Raw genomic sequence first — 26,141 nt, forward strand, 5'->3', positions numbered from 1 at the left:
AAGTTAAATTAACTTATTTGTTTATACTCTGGCGGCTAAATGTCTAAGATCAAAGTGAATCTTACCTTATGAACATGAGTGCTACTGGATTGGGGACCCACCTTCATAACTTATTTAATCTCTTTTTTTGTCTGTTTTTTTTCTAAGACAGGGTTTCTTTGTGTAATAGCCCCGGCTGTCCTGGCACTCACTCTGTAGACCAGGCTGACCTAATACTCAGAGAGATATTCCTGCCTCTGCTTCCCGAGTGCTGGAATTGAAGGCATTCATCTCCTTGCCATACCCGGTTCATTTAATCTTAATCAACCCCGTCAAGGCCCTATTTTCAACTTCACTCATGTTGACTTAAACTTCAACAAGTAGATTTTTTTTTTCTCAAGAGGCTACAGGAACATCCATGATAATTATCTATTTTATATGTTGGGGAATTTGCAATTATTTTCACTACATCACATTTTGTAATAGATATTGGTCTATAGTTCTTTTCTTTTAATTTATTTATCTGGTTGGGTATCAAAGAAGGGTTGACCTTACAAAATAAATTGGGAAATATTTTTCCACTTGCTTTAGAATTAGTATTATTATCACCTGTAATGCTATCCAAGCATGTGGTTTTCTTACAAGTGTTTTTAATCAGAAATTCATTTTCTTAAAAAGAAATGTATGCACACATATACATACCTAAATATACACATGTCTAAACATATGCATAGTTTGTGGATAGTAGTCATCAAATGTTACCTCTTTAGAGCTACAGAAACCAAAGGAATTCTTCAACAAATATTACACTATTGTCCAAAATAAGGGAAGAGAATTTATTCATTGTTCACAGACTTTTGTTGAATATCTCCCATGTTCTATGTTCTAGACAAAATGGTCAATGCTAGAGACTTTTTAAAAAAAAGCAAATCAGTGATGTGTGGCATGGTACTCGGGCTATCCACACCTCACAATACACAGTATGTTCAGGCGAGGTGATGGTGGCATGGTACCCAGGGTGCCCACATCCTCACAGTACACAGTATGTTCAGGCGAGGTGATGATGGTGTGTACTCAGGCTGTCCACATACTCACAGTACACAGTATGTTCAAATTTCAGCTGCATCAAATCTCTGCCTTCCTAAGTTTTGTTTCTTAGGATTGATTGAGAAAGAGAGAAAAATGAAAAGATTTATTTATGAGGGAGAACATGAGCAAGGAAACCAGGACCACGAGGGATGCACCCACCCACTGTGACAGTGGAACTGATTTATTGTGAGCCCACCAAGGCCAGCTGGTCTGGGACTGAATAAGCATGGGTTGAAACTGGACTCTCTGAGCATGGCGGACAATGAAGGCTGATGAGAAGCCAAGGACAATGGCACTAGGTTTCGATCCTAATACATGAACTGGCTTTGTAGGTGCTTAGCCTGTTTAGACGCTCACCTTCCTGGACATAGATAGAAGACCTTCGTCTTCCCGCAGGGCAGAGAATTTGGACTGCTCTTCAGTATCGAGAGGGAGGGGGAGTGGTGTGGGGGGAGGAGAAGAGGAGTGGGGATAGGGGGAGGGGACTAGGGGGAGAGGGCAATATTTGGGAGGAGGGGAGGGAAATGGGAAACGGGGAGCAGGTGGAAATTTTAATTAAAAAAGAATAAAAATAATAATAAAAAAAGATTTATTTATGGATGTTTTGCCTGCATGTATATATATTCACATAGGCTTAGAGGCCAAGAGAGGGTGTTAGATCCCCTGGAACTGGATGCAGATGGCTGTGAGCTAACATGTGGGTACTGGAAATTGAGCCTAGGTCTTCTGGGAGTGCAGCAAGCACTCTTAACTGCTGAGTCATCTTCCAGCTTCCCTTTTCTTTAGTTAAAAATTTTTATTTGTGTATGCCTCTCTCTCCCTCCTGCCAGCTTTCTGTTTCTGTCTCTGTCTCTCTGTCTGTCCCCCCCCCACCGTGTGTGTGTTGCCATGAAAGTTAGAAAACTTTCAGGAATTAGTTCTTACCTTGCACCACCTTGGTCACCTGATCTATCTTGATTGCCACTATTTAAAGAGTTTTTACTGAGACCAATTTCTAGTCCTTTCTCCCTTCCCTCGAGGTCAGTGGGTGGTTTGAACTGAAGGTTCCAACCCTTTAATCAGGAGGTCTACTAGGGGACCATTCTCAGCCTGAAGTTGTCTGGGAGACCCATTTTAATGCCCGTCATCAGCTTTAGCTTAGGTGGAATTAAAGGGGCTCCTTTGAGAACAACAAGGCACCTGCCCCTTTCACTCAGAAATTCCTCCAGGTTTTACAAGCCTTATACCAGGAGCCGGGACAGAGGTCATATGTATCTTATGATGGCTGGAACCTCTGTTCCCTGATACAGCCTTCACCGTGCCAACTTCTTGGAAACATTCCAAGGGGTTTTATAATTTGAATATCCACTGGAATAAATAATTCCTGTAGTTTATTTCTACCTTGCAGAAAATGTTAAAAGTAAAATATTGATCTTAGTAAAAATATGTTTTTCTCTGGAATCCCCCTTGCACACCAGTATTACTTTTGAAACCAGTGTTCTTCGTTCTTGGAATAGTTCTGGAAAAGTGGGCCGTGGCTGGAGGGTAACAGGGACTTTTTTCTCAGATGTTTTCAGGAATTGTTTGATGAAACATTTTCTGGTAGAGTGGAAGGATACAGGTGAAAGAAGAAAAAAGTGACTGTAATTCTGCACCTGTACTAACATTTGCTTCTTGTTTTAAAGGCTGATACATAGTACAGCTAGGCCTTAATGTACTATGGGGTTACCTCCGAATAGGTCAGTTCCAACTTAAGAGGATCCTAACTCAACTACGTGTGGTGGCGTGTGCCTGTAGTCCCAGGTACTGGAGTGGCTGAGGCAGGAGGATCACTTCTGTCCATCAATTAGAGATCCGCCCGGATAATAGTGAGACTCTGTTTTAACAATAACAACAAAATGTTAAGTAATGTAAAAATACATTGACTACACCATGCCTACCAAACAGCTTAGCAACTCAATATAGTGTAGGTGTCATTTAGTATCTTCTTTGTTTTGAGACATTCTCCTATGGCTATGGCTGGCCTCGAACTCCTGTCTTCCAACCTCCAGTTGGAGACTGTAGTGTACTGAACAGTTTTACAGTTTAGGACAATACACAGTGTGATCTAGTGCAATGTTAGGACCACACTTTTACCTGTCATTTATTCATTGCCTTTCTCTGGGCCAGCGCTCTGTGAGGCAAAGTGCCTAATGGACCGAACTGATGGAAATGGTCCTGGTCTGCTCTGTCTAAATAGCATAGCCATTAACTACCTGCAGCTATAGCACGTGGGAAATGTGCTTTAGAGACAGAAAAACTGAATTTTTAAACTTAATTTTCTTTTAATTCATTGAAATGTAAATGAGCACATTGTAGCTATTGAATTGGACATCACAGGTGAGTTGAGTAGGAGAAATGAATGCCCGGCACTCACAATGTGGGTGTGCTAGATTGGGCCAGATGCAGAGGTATGGTTATTTTCTCAGTCAGATGTGGTTGCTGAGAACCAGTCTTTCAGAACCATCACCTTTAAACATAGGACCACAATTTGAACATTTTTTAAATGGATTATTGTTCCCCCTCTGACTTAAGTCAGGACTACCTCCCACTTGGATTGCTTCAATAGCGTACTAATTCACCTCCCTGCTTCCAGCGCACTCCACAGGGGGATCCTAGAAGAAAAACAGTCAGGTCCTACTGTTCCTTTGCATGACATCTTCCAGGGGAAATCCAAAGCCTAGATTGGTACAACAGCAGATAAGATCCCTCCTGTCATCCCTACTCCTTACTCCTTGCTTAGCCCTAGGCATGCTGAGAGGTTTGCTGTGCACACACCAGGAAAGACCCTCGAATTCAGCATTTAGTTATTCACATATTTGCATGGCTTTCATACTGTTCCTGCTTTAGGATTTTATTCAAATTTCATCTGCTCAGTAAAATCTTCCCTGGAAACTCCTTGTACCTACTGACTCAAATTGCAATAAGAAATATTTCCACCCTAGACCAGACTAGAATATAATAAAGGTTTATTTATAAGGGGTTAACTCACAGAATTCATAGCAATCCACACAGTCCTCTGCATGCGCTGGGAACCGGAACTGAATTCAGCAGCCAAGGGGCTCATGCATACCCCTACATCTGTGTTTATATTAAGTGCGACCATGGCCAAAGTGGGTTAGCATCCCAAAAGCCATTGACTGAAGGAGTTCCCACAGCATACTCACTGTCCCAGACTAACCCCAAACTCCTTATGGTTTGCATGTGTGTAATGTTCTCCCAAAGACAGCGTTATGCAGCTTCCCATATGCTTATCCACTTATTTTCTGTTTCCTCAACCTCCTAGACTATAAGCTCCTTGAGGGAAGAGATATTTTGTGTACTGCTCTAGTTATGTAAGTGTACCTAGCACATAATACATGTTCAATAAATGTCACATGAATGGGTGAAAGAATAGCTATCCATAAAAAGGATAATAAAATAATGGAGGCTAGATGTATCTTACACTCACCATGTGTCACAAGTTTGATACACCTGAGTATGTAACAAGACCATGCCTTAAACAAAGCATGCATATTATTATTGCTTTTCTTACCACACGTTGCCTAAATTATTTGGGTCATAGGGGAAGGTTGAGTTGAGTATGCTTGTCATTTCAGACCACCCACGGATCTAACATTTCTAAATTCCAGAAAGTCAGGCAATATCTCCTTTCCCCTCACCGTTTCCCATTCCTTCATTCACCTGAGCACTAACCACAGTTTCAGACTTTCTCATTTCTCACTGCTCTTATCGATCCAGCATTCTGTCCACATTCAGTGTATTTGAGGTGGATTTGGCTCGGACATGTCCTCTAGGTATCATTTTGGACAAGACAGTTTCAGGCAGTGTTGAATCGTTCCCCTGTGGGGAGTGAAAAGCTTCCTGTCAACAGCTGCTTGTTGAAGCATTGTCGTGGGCAGGTACAGGATCAGGAGGGAGAAGAGGGACAGCCACGGACACTCTCTGTGAATTGTCTGTATGTGGTTGGTGTGTGATTGTGAAGTATTCCATCCATGTGCTGAAGCATGTGCAGGAGGCCTTCCGATTCTGGAGACCAATGTTGTATGCAGTTAGCAACAAACTCCTCTTTCGTTAAGTCTATTTTCTAAAAGTTGGGTTGTTGAATAATCCAAAATAAATAATAAATAAAATAAAGAAGACTGAATCATAGATCACAGCGAGCAAACATTTAATTCACAATTATGAAATATCAAAACTTGTAACAGAGAAAATTAGAATAAGGCAATGAGTTGTGCCTAAACCCTGGGGTTCAGGTGTTGCAGCTACCTTTCTCATTGTTTCTGTTCCTAAATAGGCCGGTTAGTTATCTCGGCTTTCACCTGGGTTAAGGAACTTGCCCTGTGACTCCTGGAGAGAGAAAATATTGATGGACTTGGCAATTCATGTGCTAAGGTTTCAGACTAACTTGCTTTAAGAGCGTTTTGTCTAGTCTTAACACCCTCTAATTCTAATCTGAATACGTCACTTGATTCCAATTTTATATATTTTTCTTTTGAGGTTAAATTCATAAACAGAGCAGTGAACATCTCTTAAGGATTAAATTTGGTATTTTGATTACTATGATGTCACCCGAGTAGGCCATTTGCATACTTCTAGACAGTTCCCTTCATTCCTCATTAGAAACGAATATCACCATTAATCACTACATACGAAAACTTGGAAATCCTGTGAAAGAATTTTGATAGTTTTTCCAACATCTGTTATTATAAGTATACATATTACTCTAAATAATTGACATGAAGATAGAATTCCTCAAAAAGTCAAATAAATGATAATAATGTAGGTGTAGGTAATAGGATTCCTTTGTGGATAATAAAATATTCTAAAATTAGTCATGGTGACGCGTGCACTTTTCGGCTAATAAACTAAAATTACTGCATCGCAAGTTTTAAATGGGTCAATTTTGTGGCATATAAATTAGGTCTCAATGAAGCTATTAAAAATTATTCTAAAGTGTAAACCAAGAGTATGCAGTCACCTGGGTGCAGGAGCACACACCTTTATTCATAGCATTTGAGGGGCAGAGGCAGCTGGAATTTTATGAGTTTGAGGCCTGGTCTACATAATGAGTTCCAGGACAGCAGAACTACACGGTGAGACCCTATCTAAAAAAAAAGTTTCAAAAATATATGCAAAAACATATATATTGAAGTATTTTAGAAAGTTCATTAATAGAGGTAGTTGATAAAAATATTATGTGACGTCTCTTTCCCTCTTTCTCTCTTTCTCTTCTCCCTCTCTCCCCCAATAAAATGCTTTATGCCCCCCCCCCAAAAAATATGTGACTTTTCTGGATTTAGTAGCCTTGTAGAATTTGTCAATTTTTGGAAATTTATATTGATATTTTTTCAATCTACACAATTACTTCTGTATCAAGAATATGTAGCTCAGAATCTGAGCTTTTCAGACTGTGGGAAATAGTAAGGACTGGATAACAATGCACTAATATTACATGACACAATTTTACCTTTCCATGTCTTCCTTGCAATCTTTTGTTTTTCCTTCCATACCACACATACCAGGGCTCACAGTCCAAGTTAACAGGCACATGCTGTATTGAGTAATCATACACTAATCCATGCTTTTGGGGATCACTGTTGCATGCATTTTGGGGTCACTGTTGCTTAACTGGTTCTTCTTTTGGGGTGATAAACAGGGCATTCTCTGTATTGAGTAAATAACTGAGAATACTCTAGCTAGCCCTTCTTCCTGTGTTTACCGAGGTGAATTCTTAGGCATTGAACTGTAATCCTTTGAACTGGGTTCCTGGGTTCTCTGGGGGACTAGGCCTAGGTTCCTTAATTAATAAGCTTATATAAATCGAGGTCCACCTTTCAGCCTATATAAAACTTTTTTAAAAGTTCTGTCATAAATCATGGGTCATGGGTTATTTTTCCAGGTAAAGGCCACAAGGTCAGTGGCCCTGTCCTAGGGTAGCCGCTGCATTCTGCCTCGATTCTTACTCATGACTCTTGTTGACACGGCTGTCGGACTGGGAGAATCAAGAAGCAGAAACATAGAACATGGACACAGATACTATATCTGTGAGGTTTTTTTATGCAAGGGTGAAGGGCAGATCCACAGACGAGAAATAGCCCATTAATTGGGGTTCTTCACAACCCCATAAACTTGCCCATACTGCTGGTCTGGCAAGGGGAAACTTGGACAGCAGCTGGCTTTCAGAAGTTGGAATGAGTTTATTTCCCCGTATACTTTCTCATTTTGGTTCGTTGGTGGGTACCATAGGTGACTTTGATAGCCAGAGATGGGTCAGTCAAGAAAAGTAGGTGATTCACGCAGCTTTCCTGCTTATTCAGTGTCCAGATAGCAGCCAAGCTTAGAGGTGGCCCAGACTGACCTGATGGCCAGGATCTATGGGCCACCAGGAAATCTGATGCCTACCTCCTACTGAAACTTGTCATGTTAGTCACTTCTCTCTCTTTGGTCATCTTCTACTGGTCACATGAATAAGGCAATAGAGCTACAAGAGAATTTCAGGACCACTCTACAGGGCCTTCGGGTGTGTAGATCCCAGTTTACACAGACTAGACCTTCCTTAGACCGGATGTGCTGGTCCTCCCTTCTTGACCTCTGTGTTTGACAATTGTGTTAACAGAGAACCAGAATAAGAATTAGCACAAAATAAAGTTTTTGGTTGGGACCTGGCTACTGGCCTCATAGGTTTTACCTGGAAAATTAGCCACCAACTCCTACATATATTCATAACACATAGACAGAAATACAGGTCATCAAAGGGGGCGGATTTAAGATCTTCGTCCTCAGTGAGGGAGCTTTTCCAGCCCTTGTTTCTGCTGCAAGGATCAAATAGGGCAGGAGTGGGGCAGAAGTGCCCACTGGACCAGGCACTTCTGACAAACTCAGTGAAGTGACATTTTATTGTGGGATAATCCCAGGGACGGGTTTGCAGTGTGGACCAGAGAGCCTCTCTCAGGGTGAGACCGATTTCCAGGAGAAATGGGCCTTGACAGTTGGTCCCAGGGACTAGCGTCTCCGGATGGGGCAGGTGGCCCTGAGCGCCCTCACAGGCCAGGGACTGAAGACTCCGGCCGCGGAGCTCCCCACAGCCAGCGCGGCGACCCCGAGGAGACGCGGGCGCGCGCGCGCTCTCGTGCGCTCGGGCCCAGGTGGGACGGCCCGCGCGCCTCGCCTCCCCCGGCGCCCTGGGAGAGGAAACGCCCGCGAACGCGCCGCTCACTTTCCTCAGGCTGGGAAAAGTGTTGCGGAAGGAGACAAAGCAACAGGCAGCCGAGGGCTGCAGGACGCCGCCCCGCCACCCGGCGTCGCCTCCGCCGCCTCCGCCTTGACGTTGCTGGGGGCCGGCCGGGGTGCCCGGCCACCTCGGGCTCCACCGCTCAGGCCGGGTGCGCGCGGCCGCCGCCGGCCGTCCCGGGGCGCGCAACAAAGAGGCCGCCGCACTCGCGCTCCCGCTCGCCCGCCGCAGCCCGGGTCGCCCGCAGCCCCGCGGCCCCGAGCCCCACGCGCGGGCGATGGAAGATGGAAGGAAGAAACGCTGCGGTGAGCTCGCCCGCCGTCTGAGCCGGGCTAGGGGAAGGGTGTGTGGAGTCTGTCACCATGTCCGTACCTGACCCGGGCTTGCTTTTGCCTTGTCGTTTGCTCTGCCCCATCAGGATCCCTGGGCCACTTCACTTTGTGCTCTGATAACTATTTCTCTTCTCCTCCCCCTCCCCGCCCCCTCCGTTTTCTTTCTTTGTGTTTGTTGGGGAACCCAAGAGGGCCAACTTTTTGTTGTTAAGGTTTCGTGGTTTTTAATTCAGCCCTTTCCGCCTTGTAAAGCTCATGGGGGAGAAGAAAGCTGGATGCGCCTTCTTGCTAATGATCTGACGAGGGAGGCATTACAGAGCACCTAAGGTGCTCCTGTTAGTCTGCCAGGTCAGCTCCCAGATTGAGTGCCTATCATGTTTCTCTGTCAGGAAGAAAAGAGAAAACCCTTGCACGGAGAGAGCAAACAGATAGGGAGATTATCCCGTGGAACATCCCCACTAGCTTTTAAAAGACATTTGAGTGACTCTTTTACATGCTTTTGACTCTCACCATAGCTGTCTTGGCAACTGATAGGATGAAAAAAAAATCGTTAAAAAAAAAAAAAAACAGGCTAGCACAGATTACGAGGAAGAGTTTACTATGCTGTCCCCTCAGTACTAAGGTTTACTTTTGCCACTGTTCTGGATGTAGTAGGATGTTAAACACCACCAGGCAGGAGATATAATGGGCGTTAGGGTTGCATCTTCCAGACTGGGACCCTCCCGACGGTGGGATCCAGGATTTTCGCCGCAGAGATTTTCTTGAGTGGGTCTAGGTGCAGGTAGAGGGAGGAGGGAGGTCTGGAGAAATCATTGTAAGTGGGGTTTTGGCAATACGTAGTGCAATTCATTATCTGCAGTGGAGTATGCACAGAGGCCATTGCCAAGCTCAATGGCCATGAATAAGAATTGTGCTCTCGAGGAGCCAGCGTTCTGTCGGGAGAGACGAGTGCTTGCTGCGCAGGATCCAGAGAAAGCGAGGAGTCTGTGTGCAGTACAAATCTGGAAGTCCCAGAAGAAGCCCTGGCCCTTGAAGGCCTGGGGTTGGTTGGCTTTTGTTAAGGTGTAGGGAGATGTTCCTGCTGAGAGAGCGAATACACTTTCTGCCCTCTCCCAGTAAATGGTTGCTTTTGCAGCCTTGCTCAGAGCGTTTCCACATTCCCTGTAGAAGTTCTGGAGTCGTTTGTCATCTGTTATTCATAGACCAAGTCTCCAGTGTTACAATGGGTTAATCTGGGTCTTGGTTAAGAGGTGCAGAGGCGAGCATCAAGATGTGCATGCACTGCCTTCTTTGAGGATTATGGGGACAATGTCATTTGGCAATTATGAAAAGATGGTGTTTTGGGGTTTGGGTTGGATTAAAAGGTGAGTAATACATGCTTATCTTTCTGTTTTGTCTGCAATATATTCAGACTTGATTGAGCTTTAGGCTGGCAGAAAAGGAAACTGTAAGCAAAGCCTGTGCTTTAGTGTGGAAATATGATTATAGAAGGTTGGGGAGGGGTCAAGTCTAACCTGGGTCACGTTTGCTGTAAGTGTTCCCTACCATCTTCTTCCAGCACCTTGAACGGCTTTCTTTCTGGGTTTTAGTTTTTTTTTTTTTCCTTAAATAGTGCTAAATATTGAACCCAGAAGTTGATGTATGCTATGCCTGTGCTTAGCTCTTTCCCTCCACACCTCCTGAGTTCTCTTGAGGTAAACCAACCTTGGTTTATTTAGGAGAGTATTAATGAAATTCTCTGGATGTCATAGTAGGACGCTGATGGATTTCATACAGGATACTGATGGCGTTCTCTAGAACATTAGTTCTCAGTCTCGGCAGGCTTGTATCTGTGATATTGTGTGTATGTTCAGAAATGAATTGGTGCTGTTTCCCTTGGTACCGTTCTGTGTTTCTGAGTTATCTTTTAAAGCTCCATTTGTAGTGACTATTCAAGTTTACAGGGGAGAAATGGCTAATTTGAAGTGTTTAGCGGTCATGTTATTCTAAAATCCAAATTGCCATGCCTTGTTGGGAAATGAGGTGTAACTCCGAACATTAATAATGATTCTTTGCTTATGCTATCTTATTTATACAAAAATAGCACATGTCCTTGCAATACTTGTTTGCCCTACCAAAAGAACAAATTTTTTCTGTGCCCAGAAGGTCAACAAACAGGAATCCAGCTGATGTTGCCAAATGGACAAGGACTTTGTTGGAACTCCAGGGCACAGGAGTGGTGGTGGATAATTCTCTTTTGACAACACCCATGATATAAGGAAGCCTCAGCTCTTCTCTTCTCCCATGTCAGAGTCACACTGGGGCCAGGGTTGCCTTTTTCCCCCTTTATTTAATTATGGCAAACAGCGATCTTGTGTGAAATACTCCCCACTTTTGATCCTGGACCAGTGAGCTACATCAAATGGCCTTGCTTATGAGCTCTCTTAAGTGGTTGTTTTTGGAGTTCAGGATCTGGAGTGACTGGAAGCATCTCATCTCTACCTGAGGCTGGGGCACTTTTCTTCTTGTATGTATATTTATGTGGCTGTGCTGTGAGTTTGTGTATGGACATATGTTGTATTAACATGTGCTGTGAGTTTGTGTATGCAGATATGTTATGTTTACATGTGCTGTGAGTTTGTGTATGCACACGTATTTACGTGTGCTGTGAGTTTGTGTATATACACGTATTTACGTGTGCTGTGAGTTTGTGTATATGCACATATAAATACGTGTATATGCACATGTATTTACGTGTATATGTTGTATTTACGTGTGCTGTGAGTTTGTGTATGCACATATGTTGTATTAACATGTGCTGTGAGTTTATGTATGTACATATGTTGTATTTACGTGTGCTGTGAGTTTGTGTATATGCACACGTATGTACATGTGCTGTGAGTTTGTGTATATGCACACATATTTACGTGTGCTGTGAGTTTTCCACATGTTGTATTTATGTGTGCTGTGAGTTTATGTATATTCATGCATGTATGTGCATGTACATGTGGAGACCAGAGGACATCGGGTGCTGTTCCTTAGGAGTGATCCACTTCTGATACAGTCTCTTATTGGTTAGGAGTTTGTTATCTAGGTCAGCTGCTTAGTGGGATTCCTCTCTACTCTTCCCCAGTGCTGGGATTACATATGTGTGCCCCTGCATCTGGCTTTCGTAAGTGGGTCTTAGGGTGCAAACTCAAGTCCCTTGTGTTTGTGAAGTGTTTTATAGTGCTATTTTCACTTATTCACTGAATATATTGCACGTATTTTCACGCAGGGCACCCTGAGAAGCAGCCGTGCCTTTTAGACAGCAGGCCCTAGCTTTTGGAGAACACAGTCTTTACAGTGTAGGACAATGAAGTGCTACAGTCACAGCTAATATTATTTTGAGTTCTGCCATGCATATCTCCTGTCCCTGCGATAGCCATGAAGTCATCATCTTCATCTTTGAAGTCCTGAGAAATGTAGTTGCTCAGGATCCACAGCTAATAAAGTTGCAATATTCAAACTCAAGTCGTCTCATTTGTTAATCCCCCTTTCCTGTGTCCTCGGAGCTAGCACTGTGTGCTGCAGAAATTGAAGTTTCAGATCTAAAAGGTGATGAATCCATCATCAGCCTCAGTTGACAGATTTGTTGGCTTAAACAGCAGCACGAGTTTTACGTGGCTCAAGAGATAAAAATTGTATCATTTCTTATCCAGAGCACATTAAAGAGTTCCCTATAGTCATAAATAATTAAAATAAAAAGTGAATCATATTAACAATATCAAGTTGAATGCAAACCCCGCTTATTTTAATTTCTAATTATAACACCTCAGAGAAGTTTCTAGCTGTTTCTGCCGCAGTGGTGTTGACACAGAGAAGACTGCTTTTCCTTGTTATTTCTTCCTGGCCCTGGAGCTCAGAGCTTGTTGAGAAGGCATATGGAACAATACAGGGGGCTGGGGAAGCAGCAGAGGGCATTGGGAAGATCAGGCCGCCGCTGCTCCCTGCTCCCTTGCTGTCCCTTCTCTTCTCTGACCTTTGCTAAGGAAAAGTGACTTGGAGAAATGAAGCAGCTTGGCCTTCCTGTGGCTGCTGGTCAGTACACATGGGAAATAGACGTGGTAAAACGTGGCTGTAGCTTCCTTTGCTCGGCCTTCAGGAGGTCATTGGGGAAGCACTCATGGGATTGCTTTTCTGTATGTGAAATCCTGCTAGCTTTTTTGGAACTTAGGGTTTTGAAAACTTTATTTTCCAAGAAGCTGTTGGGTGAGGTAGATTGGGTCACAGGATACTGAAGAAGGAGACTGTAGGTTATAGTGCAATTACATGCTTTCTAGCAAATTTACAGTCAAACATACCATGAAATTGGAGGCAAAGGTGTATGATCTTTCAGGGCGTGAGTTCCCCTTTGTGTGTACGAAAGCATCCAGTGGTGCACACATGAAGAAGGAGGCTGCTTTCTTGGGTCTGGAGCTTTCTGCGTGCTCCCTTTGGACAGCTGTCTTTGTTTGTTTGTTTTTGTTTCTTGAGACAGTGTTTATCTGTGTAACAGTCCTAGCTGTCTTAGAACTAGCTCTTATAGATCAGACTGGCCTCAGACTCACAGAGATCCACTTGCCTCTGCCTCCTGAGTGCTGGGATTAAAGGCTTGCACCACCACTACCTGACTCCAGGTATCTTTGTTTTAAAGATGTATTTCTGGTGACTCCAAAGGGTCCATGAGCTGGTCTGCTGACACTCATTTTTTTTCTCTTAAAATCTCCATGAGAAAACAACAAAACAGACTTAAAAAAAAAAGAATCATTCCTTTCTGGGCACTAACATAAGTAAATTAGGGCAGACATCAGTCCATACTATTTGTTCATCCATTCATGTATTCACAGAGTCTCTAAACAGGTTTGTCTACTGACCTAAGCTGACCTAAGAGAACCTGCGAAGAACATACAGAGTCTTCCAGTTGTTCATCGGAGAGTCAAACTCTACAGTTGGTAACCACTGACATTGCTGTATCTAAGAATTCAGCTCTTGTGAGCTGATGGACTCAGTCAAGCTTTTCTTAAGCATGCCTTCATAGAACTTTCTGTTCTGTTCATAATGTCCTGTATCTCCCTTGTCCAGTAGCCAGAGTGTGTGTGTGGCTAGTGAGTATTTAATATGGCTATTCTCAAGAATTGAATTTTACATTTTATTTAGTTTCAATAAATTTATACAGTCTTAGGCAGCTAATGGTTATTTTGCTTCACAGCAAGGTATTCCCGTGAAAGTGTCATTGTTTGACCTGAGCTGACATATCCTCTTGACCCTTTGGCTACTGCGGTGTTTACTAACTGGACTTTGATAAATTGAGAATTGTTCTTACCACATCATGTCTGATAAGTACAAGTGTGGGGAAAGTATACAGGGGTGGGGGGGTGAGATTTTAGTTAAAGTAAATAAATTCATTTAAAATAATGAGGAAAAACATAATTACCAGTAGGAGCTATTAGGAAGAAAACAGGAACAGATTTTTTTTTTAACTAGAATTAACATAAATGAGAAAACTTGAGTCTGGTCTTGCTGAAAGTTGTCTATTGCTTTAGCTTCATTGAAGAATGGATGCCAGCTTAAGGAAGTGATGGCAACGTTACAGTTGTCTTCTGTCTTTTCTGTAAGGAGTGTCTTATGCTCGCTTCAGGTTCTTGTGAATCTTGGTAGCATAGGCATGATGATCCAGTTGGACAGTGGTGGGTATCCAATCAGTGAAGGTCTTTTCTTGGAATGCATACAGAACTGTCTTGGAGAACCGGAAGGTCCTCAAAGAACATGATAACAACAGGAAAATGCCTGGATGACACGCATATTGTTATACAGATAGAGAAGTGAAAGTTAGAGATACAGTGTACTCATAAGACCAGGACAGAGAAGACCCTCAGCTACTCTGACAGATCTAGGAAATAAACAGCTACATCACAGGGTTCAGGGCTGTTCCGTAGTTATGCATACCGAACTGATTTTTTGTGCAGTTTGTGTGTCAAGATGAGAAAATCTCAGAATTGGTCAGAGGCAATGAACTCTCTCTATGTTTGTGCTGGCTTTGATCTCTCTTTCTCTCTCTTAAGTGCTGGAATTACAGGTGTGAGCCACCCTTCATTATGGTTTTGATTTGCATTTCTCTAATGTCTGATATTGTTACATCTCTTATGTATGTTGGCTACGTGTTCATCTTCTTTGGGGAAATAATTGTTCAGGTAGTTTCTGGACTCCTGTCTCCTACGTCATACATGCTTTTCAAGCATCTGCTACCATTTTTTGAACTGCAATAAATGTTCTGTATCTTAAGCAAAGAATCATTGACTATGCTTATATAGTTGCTGAAATGATTAGACAAATTAAGAAAAACTGTTGTGTAACTAATATTTTTATGCTTCTTTCTGGTAGAAAAAAGGTCAGAGCTGGGCATTGTAAATGGAGGTTTTCTGTCCCACCTGCCAGTTCCCAATTAACACTGAGGCTTATTATCAGTTACAGTTGTTTGGCCAATGGCTTAGTCTACTTATTGGCTAGCTCTAACTATAGATTAACCCATTTCTATTAGTTTATACTTTACCATGATGCTCATGGCTCGTTAACTCATAGCTTGCTTCCCCAGTAGTTACATAGTATTTCCCCGACTCTGCCTTTTCTCTCTTTGTTTGAACTTTCTGCCTAGCTTTACTCTACTAAGCCATTGGCCCAAACAGCTTTATTCATCAACCAACAGAAGGACATCCACATCAGGGCATGGTGGCACTCTGGAGGCAGAGGCAGGTGATCTGTGTGATTTGGAACTGCAACCTAGTCTATATAGAAGAGTTCATTCAAAGAAAGAAAGAAAGAAAGAAAGAAAGAAAGAAAGAAAGAAAGAAAGAAAAGAAAAATGAAGGAAGGAAAGAAAAAAGGAAGGATTTAGCCTTGGGCTATTCTTCTTGGGAAGAACTATGAAGACTTTGAGATCAATACTTTTACTGAAAACAAAATCTGAAACCATTTCTCTAGATCTTTTCTATCTAACACAGTGCTTTCGTGAATAGGACAGAAACCCACCTTTTGAAAGAAGACACTGAACCTAGTCAAACCTGCTTGGTCTTTATAGATGCTATTATTTTACCACCTTAATAATGTCTTCTATACCTTTCTGTCACAACAATCTCCCAGCTTTAGAACTCTAGGGATGCCTGAAGATTCTGGTTTTGTAGTACTGTGAAAGGCCATGTATGTTCTATGAGCCTTTTGTATAATTCTGAAGAACAGGATGCTGGAATCTCAGATCTTACTTGGTGACAATGACTCTCTAGTGGTAGCCTGTAAAATTTAGTTGGTTCTCTTTAGTTGGTGTGTTCTCTAGGTGACAAACAGCCTCCCTCCCCCCGCCCCACGGGAGATCACAAGATGTTGATCTAGCCATGCTTGCTTCTGCCGCTGTGCCCAGAAATGTGTTTAGATTGTCTTGCCATTGCTGAATCTCTGGAGGCCTCCTGTAGGCACATGGAACTCCATGAATCTAGTGGAAGAAAAGGCACCTGATGGAAAGCAACATAGACATCATTATACATATTTTCTACTTTGATTGCTTTACGTGGCTGGTTTGAGTCTCCCGAAGAATTTGCTAAGTGTATAGCCCCAAGAGGAGACCGTTTCCTCATACAGGAGATTCTGCCTCAGCAGGAGGGAGTGATATTTAGTGGTTACCATGCAGACCTTCCTTAGTCTCATTTGCATCTGGAATCTGTCACAGAGGTGTATCACCCTAGTCAAATTTTGACATCCCTGTGCCCTACAGCCTCATGACATCATTGAGTACCTAACTAACATTTACTAGTTGGGAAAAGCTTAGGACTACATGGAAAAGCAGTAAGTGGGCTGTGAATGTCACCTTTGGGTGGAAATTATACTTATGAAGGAGTAGAAATATTGCCTTTCTTAAGGTCACATATCTATTAAGTAGTATACTGGCCTTTCTGGCATCTGTCTGTGATTACCTATAAAAGTGCTATATAGAAGTCAGAAGAAAAAAACTTAGAGCTTTGTGTGCTGCTTTGGCTCATAGTAGTCATTAATAAATGTTCAGACTTTTCTAAATAGCACAGACAATGACATAGGTTAGTACGAGAAGCCTCCCAGGAAGAGATGGGCGGTGGAAGTGCTTGGATGTTCAGCCTTGGCTGACCGTGGAGTAGAATTGACAGGTCATGACTGTTTGTGTCTTCCTAACTTCTGTTGGCTTCACTGTGGACTTTTGTTGCGTCTCTGTTTTGTGGAGGTGAAATTCTCCCACTTTTGAGTCAGCGTTTATGAGTTGCAAGTTTCAGGTGTGTGGCTTGAATTATAAGTCTCTTCTTGCAAATAACAACCTAGAACACAAAAGATAAGGGTAACGGGGCTGTGAAAGTCCTCACCTGTCCTTTGCCTCCTGGGAGAATCTTCTGATGGAAGTAGATAAAGACTAGGAGCTGTGCATGCCTGGTGTGATAAAACGGCCTTAGAAATCCCTTGCATCCATTCATTTTTTTTTTTTTTATTTTATCTTATCCTTTTCCTTTCTTCTCCTTCCCACCTTTATGTTGAGACAGGGTTCTATGTAGCTGAGAATGACCTTACTGTCTGTGTGCCTCCTGTGCTGGTATTCTAGGCATGCACTGCTACACCCCAGTTACATGGTGCTAGGATCAAAGCCAGGACATTGTGCATGCTAGACAAGTCTTTATGAACCAAGTTACATCCCCAGTCCCATCTTTTATTCTTGACACATTTCTTCCTTCATCCTGGTGAGACTTTATGTCAGTTGATTGTCTCGTATTGTTGAGTCCTGTTTTGGGCCATGAGGAGCGCTCTAGTAAGACATAGTAGGATACTCTAAAACTGGAGCTCAAGTAAAGGTGGGAAGCTTATAGATGTAAAAGACCTTGATAGTATTATGGAAGTAAGGCCAGTTTTTAAACCGTTAGGCTAGTATCTATAAGTATATACCTACTTAAGTCAGTGAAGTGAGATTTAGTTATAAAGTCATATATCAATAAAATAATCAAGGGAGTTATACATATAACGATAGTTCTTTTTTTTCAGCCTAAGTAGTGTATATAGGCATATTTGTATCATGAGTTTTTATATTTTATAAATAATGTTTTATTTTGTTTCCTTTTAATAATGGCAATTTAAAACAAATTAAAATTATCTAATGATAACTTAATATTTTTGGCCTGGAACTCACTATGCAGCTCAGCTATGTTAAAACTCACGGGAATCTTCCTGCCTTAACCTCCTTTGTGGTGAGATTATATACATGTGTCACTGTGCCTAGCATGATGTCTTCTTCTGGGGGTGGATGAGTGGTTATTTTAGCTTATACTTCAAGGACACAGTCCATTTTTGAGAGATGTCAGGGCAGGGACTGAAGCAGAAATCATGGAGAAATGCTTCGTGGCTTTTAATGCGGTCTGTTTGGCATTTATGCAGAAATTGCTCTTACCGTGCCTCTGTTTTACTGTTTTGGGGAATGTTTTGTGAAGAGTACCCAGTTTTAGTAGTAAGTATAACCATCAAAATCTTGGGGAAAACACAAATGCTTCTTGGTAATCTTCCTGTGAGCAGAATTTCTCAAGTTTGCCCGAAGCGTGATGACCTCCTCTGATTATTAGTGGTGGTGGGCGTCAGCTGGGATGTCTTAGGTGGTACTTATTTACCTTCGAGGTGGTTAGTGGGAACTTCTACTATGCCCATAATCCCAGAAACAAAAGCAAGCTTATTATATGTAAATTAGTATGATTATGATATTAATATTAAGGCAGAGGAATTAGCACTTTTTAAGATTTTGTTTTAAAGTTACTTTTCTCTGCCTTTCACCATTTCTGTTGTATGCAGAGATACTCCTTTGTGGGGTAATTTAGTTCTACACACAAACAGGTGCTGAAGGTAGTTTCCTTTTCTTTTATCTAGAAGACTCTTTTAACTTCCCGAAAGTGGTGGCTTATAAAAACGTGATCTACCTACCATGTCCATTTACTGTGTGTGTGCTGAAGAATAGCAGGGTTTTTTTTTTTCTGTTTTGCGTTTGAGTCCAGAAGTTCACTGAAAGTGGGTAACACCCAGACTTTATACATCATAAAACATAAGGTGCTTGCACCACGCAGCATAATTTCCCTTTCACCTGAAGAAATCAAAGTCCATTACCTTGGCCTGGCCTCCACAGCCTGCCTGCAGGAGGGAAGTGTGCTGCTGAAGCAGGATTTAGAGTTCTGAGGAAGCATGGCATGGTGTGTGGAGAACCGCTTTATAGTGGGCCAGAGTTTGTGGGGCTAATTTAATGATCAACTAACTGAATATGTGTGTGCGTACAAAGTGATCTATTTAAAAACAGCACTTTAAAATGTTACCCATAATACTATAATAGATTATATGTGGCTCTGTAACACTGTCACCTTGCCTTAGTTCTTACACTTCATTCAACGAATACTGAATTTTTCTGTTCTAGGCATTGTTTTAGGTGCTAGGTTTTCAGTGGTTGACAAAACAGACTAAAGCAGATGTGTGTATGCGAGAGAGAAAGGGAGAGGGAGAGGGAGAGTGTGCTCTTATTTCTTTAAGGTGTGACAGATGGTGTGTGTGTGTGTGTGTGTGTGTGTGTGAAAGAGAGAGAGAGAGAGAGAGAGAGAGAGAGAGAATATCATGGTCCAAAGTCTTCCAGGACAAAATAAAGGACAGGAGGATTGTTGAAGGTTAAGAGAATAGGAATTCTGAAAAGTATGGTTGCTTGCAGATGGTGAATGGCCTGAAATAGGGAACAGCAGATGCAAAGTCTAGGGCAGGGTCATGTTCTCAGCCTTCCAGGAACTGGGAAGTCACGAGCAGAGAGGAAAGCAGACAAGATCAGCAGTTCCCCGAGGAGCCTTGTGGGATTGTAAGGGTTTTGGCTTCCATTTAGCATGAGTAGGGACGCTGTTGAAAGAGTGTCAAGTAAGGATGTGATATGATGTGGCCTGTGTCTTTATAGCAGCTGTGTCTCGGGAGGATAGACTGTAGTAGGCAGGGGGAAGCAGGAAAATAGACCTGTGAAGAGGCAGTTCTTTGAGCAACACTGGCCTGAATGGATCCAAGAGATCTGGTTTTGATTTTTCCCCTTAATCCCTCCTCCTTTTCTGAGATAGGGTATCACCCTATGGCCCAGCATCTGCTCAGTCTTGTGTCTGATTTTGTTTCAGACATTCTGGGATTATAGGCATGAGCCCCCACACCTGGCAAGGAACTCAGTTTTGCAGATTGTTTGCATGTTTTCCAAAGAGAGGTCCAGCCGAGAGATAAATACTGTGGAGCTGTCAGATGCTTTACTAAAGGAAATCCACAAGGAAGTAATTGTCAGTGAGAAAGAAAAGAGGCTTAGTCCTGCCGGCTCACTGGAGGTATTTTCTAAATAAAGGAGAAAGAAAACCTTCCATATTTATTTGCTGTCACAAGAGGCGTCAAGTGAAGACACTTTCAGGATGGGTCAGGTACTTCTTAAAAGGTCAAGTAAAATGAGGGTCAGGTACAAATGGACTGGAAGCACATCAACGGAGAGATCATGAATGAGCTTCTTAATAGTCATTTTGATGGAGCAGTGGTGAAGAAAACCTGACCAGTGAAGGTAGATGCGAGTAGGGGAGTAGAAAAACAAACATTCTGTGTCTGTTGACAAAGATTTCAAGGGTTTTCCTACTGTAAAGAGAGTGGGGGATGCAGCAGGAAGCAGGGGAAAGAGGTTTTAAAATGGGAAATAACAGCCTGATTATTGGCTGGGATGAGAGCGACGAGGAAAAGGCAGATGATGCCTAGTGCAGTAGTACAAAAACAGCTGGACTCATCCGGCTTGTTTCTCAAACACTAATTCTTGTTAGTGCATCAAGGATATGTGTACTGTGTACATGCTAGTGCCTGTGTTGTGTGCAGCTGCATGTGGCATGTGGAGAACAGGTGGATTTCAATATGTTTGCCATTTATTTAGTACGTGTGTTGTGTGCTGGGTGGGTGTGTGTGCACTGTGGCATGAATGCAGCTGCCCTGGTGTACCATTTGCTGATCAGAAGATAGTTTGCCAGTCTGTTTTCTGTTCCTACCATGTGCTTTTATCCACTGAATTCAGTCACTGTCCTCTACCGTATTTTTACTCAGATCCCCATGCTTATACCGAAGGCACTTTATGGACCGGAACATATTAGCAGCTCTAACATGATGCTTGCTTGCTTGCTTGATTGATTTATGTATTTGTTTATCCATTCACCCATCTATCCATCTACCTATCTATCCATCTATCCATCCATCCATCCATCCATCCACCCACCCACCCACCCAACCACCCACCTACCCACCCACCCGTCCGTCCGTCCGTCCATCCATCCATCCATCCATCCATCCATCCATCCAATTTTTGGAGTGTATCATTTCTGTTCATCTTAGTCACCCAGGACATCCCTGGATCAAATATCCATGTTGTCTAAGGTATATGTTGCCTGGATTCTGTTGGTAATTCATGGGTTCTTTAGCAGTTATTTGAAACACAAATTTTCCATCAGTTTTTCAACATGCTTGTAATCTGATTTCCTATGAACTTATTAGGTAACACAGTAACAAACTCTGAGCAGTGCAGATGTTTCTCGATCTTGTGCGGGTGAACAGCTGACTGTAGGAATCACGTGAGGACGTGGTTGAAGTGAAGATCTTGATCCTTCTATTTTGGGATGGGGGCTGAACTGTTTTCCCAGCAAGCTCCTACAAAAAGTAGGGAGGCCTGAGCACCGAGCACCTCCTTTTGAGTAAAAAGAGATCAGTGAGCAAACTTCCGAGTCCTTCTTCCCTGGCTGGCTTTTGTTCTTGCACTGTTATTCCGCCGGATACTTGTCTACTAGTCTTCTTCTGCAGGACCTTAGAGACTTAGGAAAATGCAGCATTTCAGTATCCCTGCCTTCCTCTCTTTGTCTGTTTTGGTCTCTGACATAAGCCTATGGGCATCTGTGCTTTTTGCATAATTATCAGCTAGCTGAGGAGACACTAAGCAAGTACATTTGCATATGCAGAAGGCCAGACTCAGGGTCTAATTTAGTTGGCAAGGCCATTTTTTCTGCCTCATGAACTTTGCTTTCTGAACATTGGTGAAGTCCTGTGTTTGTGCTGTTTTGCCAGTTTAGGTGTTGTTCCCATTGTAGTGCTAGACACCTGCTTGTCACAGCTAAATCACTTCAGTAGATGGTTCCCTTGTTAGAGGTCAGTTCTTTTGGTTTTATTACCTAAGTAATTTCGGTCAGTTTTTGGAAGTTAGAGCAGATCTTTTACACATGCTAATACAAATCTTTTCTCATTCTTCATCACTTCAGCAGTGCCAAGTATGGCTTCCATTTCCGTAGATTCAATAAAATAGTAGCGTCCTGTAACGTTTGTGCCGCTATTTATTTTGGTGGCCTTTTAGTTTTATTTTGATATTTTTCTCTGTTTTGTTTTTGTATTTGATTTTTCTTTCTTTTCTTTTCTTTTCTTTTCTTTTTTCTTTCCTTTTTCCAGAGAAAGAGCATGGAGTTGGGTGGGTAGGAGTTTTAGAAGAGTTGGGAGAGGGAAAATATGATCAAAATATATTGTATTAAAAAAACAACAACAACAACAACTTTGAAGTCAGTGAGGAATTGACTGATGTTGGCAGCCTGCCTTTCACCTGGGACCAGGGTGAAATCCCGGCCTGGGATGCTGCCTTGAACCATGTCCTGGTCCGAGGTCTTACAACAGCTTGGGCCTGTGTTGATGTCCATGGCTTCTGATACCATTGAAGGCCATGCTGAGGTCAGGGGTTTGGGCTGCCACCTGGGTCCATGTTGGTGTCCGAGCGCCATTCCAGTCTGAGTGGCCTGTGCTACCACCTGGGGCCATGACGACATCCTAGCCCAGGCTGCTACTCATCCAGTGGTCCTACCACAGCTGGATTCTGTGTTGATGTCCAAGGCCCATGCCTGGGTTCTCAGCCACCAACCTGTGGTCTTGCAGTTATTTGAGGACTGTGCTGTTGTTGGAACCATGACAATCTGTGTGGCCTGCACTGTTACATGGTGTCATGGTGTTGTCTGGGCCTAGGCTACTGCCATAGGCTTTGTCTGGGTCCATGACCCAGCATCAGTAAGGGTCTGGGTTCTTGTCTGTTCTTTCTGTTGCCCCCGGGGCTGTGCATATACTGGGGTCTAGAGATTCACCTATCCAGAAATATAGCAAATTAGGTCCTTGTGTATTCTGTAAGTTTGTGATTAAGATGGTAACAAGCCTTTGGAAGCATAGATACATAAAATTACTTTGAAAACCTAATTTAATTTTAAGTAAAAACATCAGCTGAGTATGTATCTTACTGGAATACCAGATGTCTTACTGGTTTAAGGTACCAGATGTCTTACTGGTCTAAAGTACCAGAGGTCTCGCTGTTCTAGAGCACCAGAGGTCTCGCTGGTCTAGAGTACCAGTGGTCTTGCTGGTCTAGAGCACCAGCAGTCTAGAGCACCAGCGGTCTCACTGATCTAGAGCACTAGAGGTCTCACTGGTCTATAGCACCAGACGTCTCACTGGTCTATAGCACCAGAGGTCTTGCTGGTCTAGAGCACCAGAGGTCTTGCTAGTCTAGAACACCAGAGGTCTTACTGATCTAGAGCACAGGTCTCACTAGTACCAGAGACTCTGGGTTCTCTCCCTAGAATTTGCTGCTGAGGATAGATGTTCTAATCCTAGATACTCCAGAGGTGGGAGCTGGAGGATCAGAACTTGAGGTCATGCTGACCTGGGCTATATTAGATCCTGTCTCAGAACTTAAAGAAAAGGTGAATACTCTGCTTTCCTTCAAGTTGAATACTGGAGAGATGGCTCACAGGTTAACAGCACAGGACCCACATTCAGTTCCCGATACCCACCTCAGGAGGCCACACAACCACTTATAACTCCAGCTCCAGGGGAGCCAATACCTTCTGGCTTCTAAGGACATCTGTGCACTTGTAGCATAGACACAGGGAGACACTAAACATATATATGTGTAAATGTATACATATGTATATATGTGTAGTATAATAAAAATGTTTATTTTTATGGTTTTAAAATATGAATGATGTCTGGTGTCTGGACAGCCACCTAAGATCATGTTGGTGGCTAAAGGCCTTGCTGCCACAGGGGCCATACAGTGGTCGGTCCTGCCTCTGGGACCATGGCCATAGCCAGACCCAAGGTGCTGTGGAGAGCCATGTCTGAGTCTGTGTTCCAGCTGCAGCTGGGGGCTGTGATGATGTCCATGGCCCATGTTACCACAGGAGGTCATAGGAACCATGCATGTTGACATCTGAGGGCTAAACTGAGTGAGCCCTGCTCATTACGGGCCCTGGGCTAGCTGACTCTGCTCCTTACTGGACACTGCAGCAGAAAAGCTGGCCCTGCCCTCTGTGGGAGAGCTGCTGTTCCTCCCTCCCCCAGCACGCCAGAGTTATGACCTTAACCTGCCTCACCGCAGGTGTGTGGGAGAGCCCTGGCCCAAATGGCAGGGACCTAGGAGAGCTGTCTCTGCCCTTGCCTGAAAAGGGTGAACCCACTGGCTTTGAGTGATCAGCTCAGCCCCCACCCAAACCTGTAGGTGGGTCTTGGGTTGCCCCCCCTCCCCAAACATCTGCCCCTCTGTGTCCTGCTGGATTGTGAAGGGACTGCTCATGTGGAATGGTAACGCAGGATATCCAAGAGGATTTCACTGAGGGTCCAGACGGTATACCAGAGGCCTTGATCCAGACCAATGACTCATTGCAATGGGCATTTTGTAGGTGGGGCTGATTGGACAAAAGGGTACACTGCTTGACACAGCACAGCTCCAGATGCTGCTAGGATGATTGAAGAGGTCTTGGAGAGATAGTGAAGCTAGGTGGTTTGTGTTTGTTTTGTTTAAAATTAATTTTGAGGGGCTTCTTTTGGGGGTCATGTTGCAGGGGAGACTGGCAGATATGGAGGGACTGGGAGGTGAGCGGGTTTGAGGTGCATGATGTGAAAGTCCCAAAGAATCAATTAAGAATTATGTAACCTTCTAAGATAGTAATACAATAGAATAATAGGGTATTCAGTCAGGATGAGACTTGAAATTGATTCTGTATGTACTGAAAATTTATGTAAATTTTGTATTTAGCAAAAAATCATATATCTACCTTTTTAATTTTTAAGGGGCATATTTTTAAAGATTGTACTGTACTGAACTGCATAGCAGGAATATATTATACATATAATTTGAAATCTTTAATAGTAGCTATATTTAAAAAGTAAAAGGGATGAGATAAATTATTTTAATGTATTTTATGTAACCTGGTATGCCAGAAGTATTGTCATTTTATTACATAAGTGGTATATTGAGGTAATTTATGTATTTGCTCTGTTAAGTCATAAAGATTGCTCTATATTCAGCATCTACAGCACAGCTGCCCTATTTCAGGTGCTAATGGCCCCAAGTGGCTGCCATATTGAACAGCACAAGTGTAGTAGAGCAATGGCAGACATGAGAAGCACAGTTTTGTTTCTTCTTTTTTTGTCATTCTCCATAACTATCAGCATATGATGTGCTAAGTGATATTGTAGACCAGCAAAGTTAATAACAAGATGGAATTTTAAGCATTAATATTAAAGTCTGCCCTCAGTTGTGTTTATTAGAATATATAAAATATTAAGCCACTGCTTGACTTTAGTAGTAGTCAGCTCTCAGAGGTGAGGACCTCTGTAATGGCTCTTCTTGGTTATCAGCTTGACAATGTCTGGAATGAACTGCAATCCAGAAATGGAGGGCACATCTATGAGATATTTTTTGCCTGGTTTGAAGTAGGTGTATCTATTTCTAGTTGGGAACTTTGAGGTAGGTAGACAAACCTTTCATCCTGATCTTGAGTCTGGGCCACACCTTCTGCCGGAAGCCTATATAAGGCTATGGAAGAAAGAAATTCTTGCTCTTTTCTTGCTTGCTGTTGCCTTGCTGGCACATCCATTCCTTCATTGGCGTTGGAACCTACTTAGTTGGAATTCCGGCATATACAGAAGAACAGTACATACAGAAGATTCCAGTATATACACAAGACACCTAGGTTTGTGGGGCTGGGCAGCTGTTAGATTCTTGGACTTTCCATTCACAGCTAAGTGTTGTTGGATTAGCTGGACTGTAGCCTGTCAATCATTCCAATAAATTACACCCCCCCACACACAGAGAGAGAGAGAGAGCGCGCGCGCATATATAGAGAGATTCACTCCCTAAGTTCTGTGACTCTTGAGAAGCTTGACTAATACAACCTCTAAACATTGAAAATGGTTAATGCTTTTAGACAGTAAGTTTTAATAACATTATTTATGATGATTTGCTTCCTGAGGTAACATCTGAGTAATGTCACAGTGACATCACTGAGTGTTTAAAAGGCAAGGAGCCCATGCCAAACAGACATTACACCCAATATCCTTGATTCCTTTATCTCTTAGAAGGCAGAGAGGTGGTGTCTTGACATACATTTTAC

The 26,141-nt window shown here is 42.8% G+C and overlaps 1 protein-coding gene across 2 annotated transcripts in view; it reads left to right on the forward strand.

Moving 5' to 3' along the window:
* Positions 1-26,141, forward strand: part of Psd3 (pleckstrin and Sec7 domain containing 3) — a 439,685-nt gene that overhangs the window by 54,036 nt on the left and 359,508 nt on the right. The window contains exon 1 of one of the 2 annotated variants that reach the window (XM_057753141.1): positions 8,495-8,625. The exons of the other annotated variant lie outside the window; for it this stretch is intronic. Within the exon in view, the coding sequence (XP_057609124.1) occupies positions 8,605-8,625 (21 nt within the window). The 5' untranslated portion in view covers positions 8,495-8,604. Of the gene's footprint in view, positions 1-8,494; positions 8,626-26,141 lie in introns of those variants that run through there. 2 annotated transcript variants of the gene reach the window in all.

Source organism: Chionomys nivalis, chromosome 20 (assembly GCF_950005125.1).
Source record: "Chionomys nivalis chromosome 20, mChiNiv1.1, whole genome shotgun sequence".
Lineage (NCBI taxonomy): Eukaryota > Metazoa > Chordata > Mammalia > Rodentia > Cricetidae > Chionomys > Chionomys nivalis.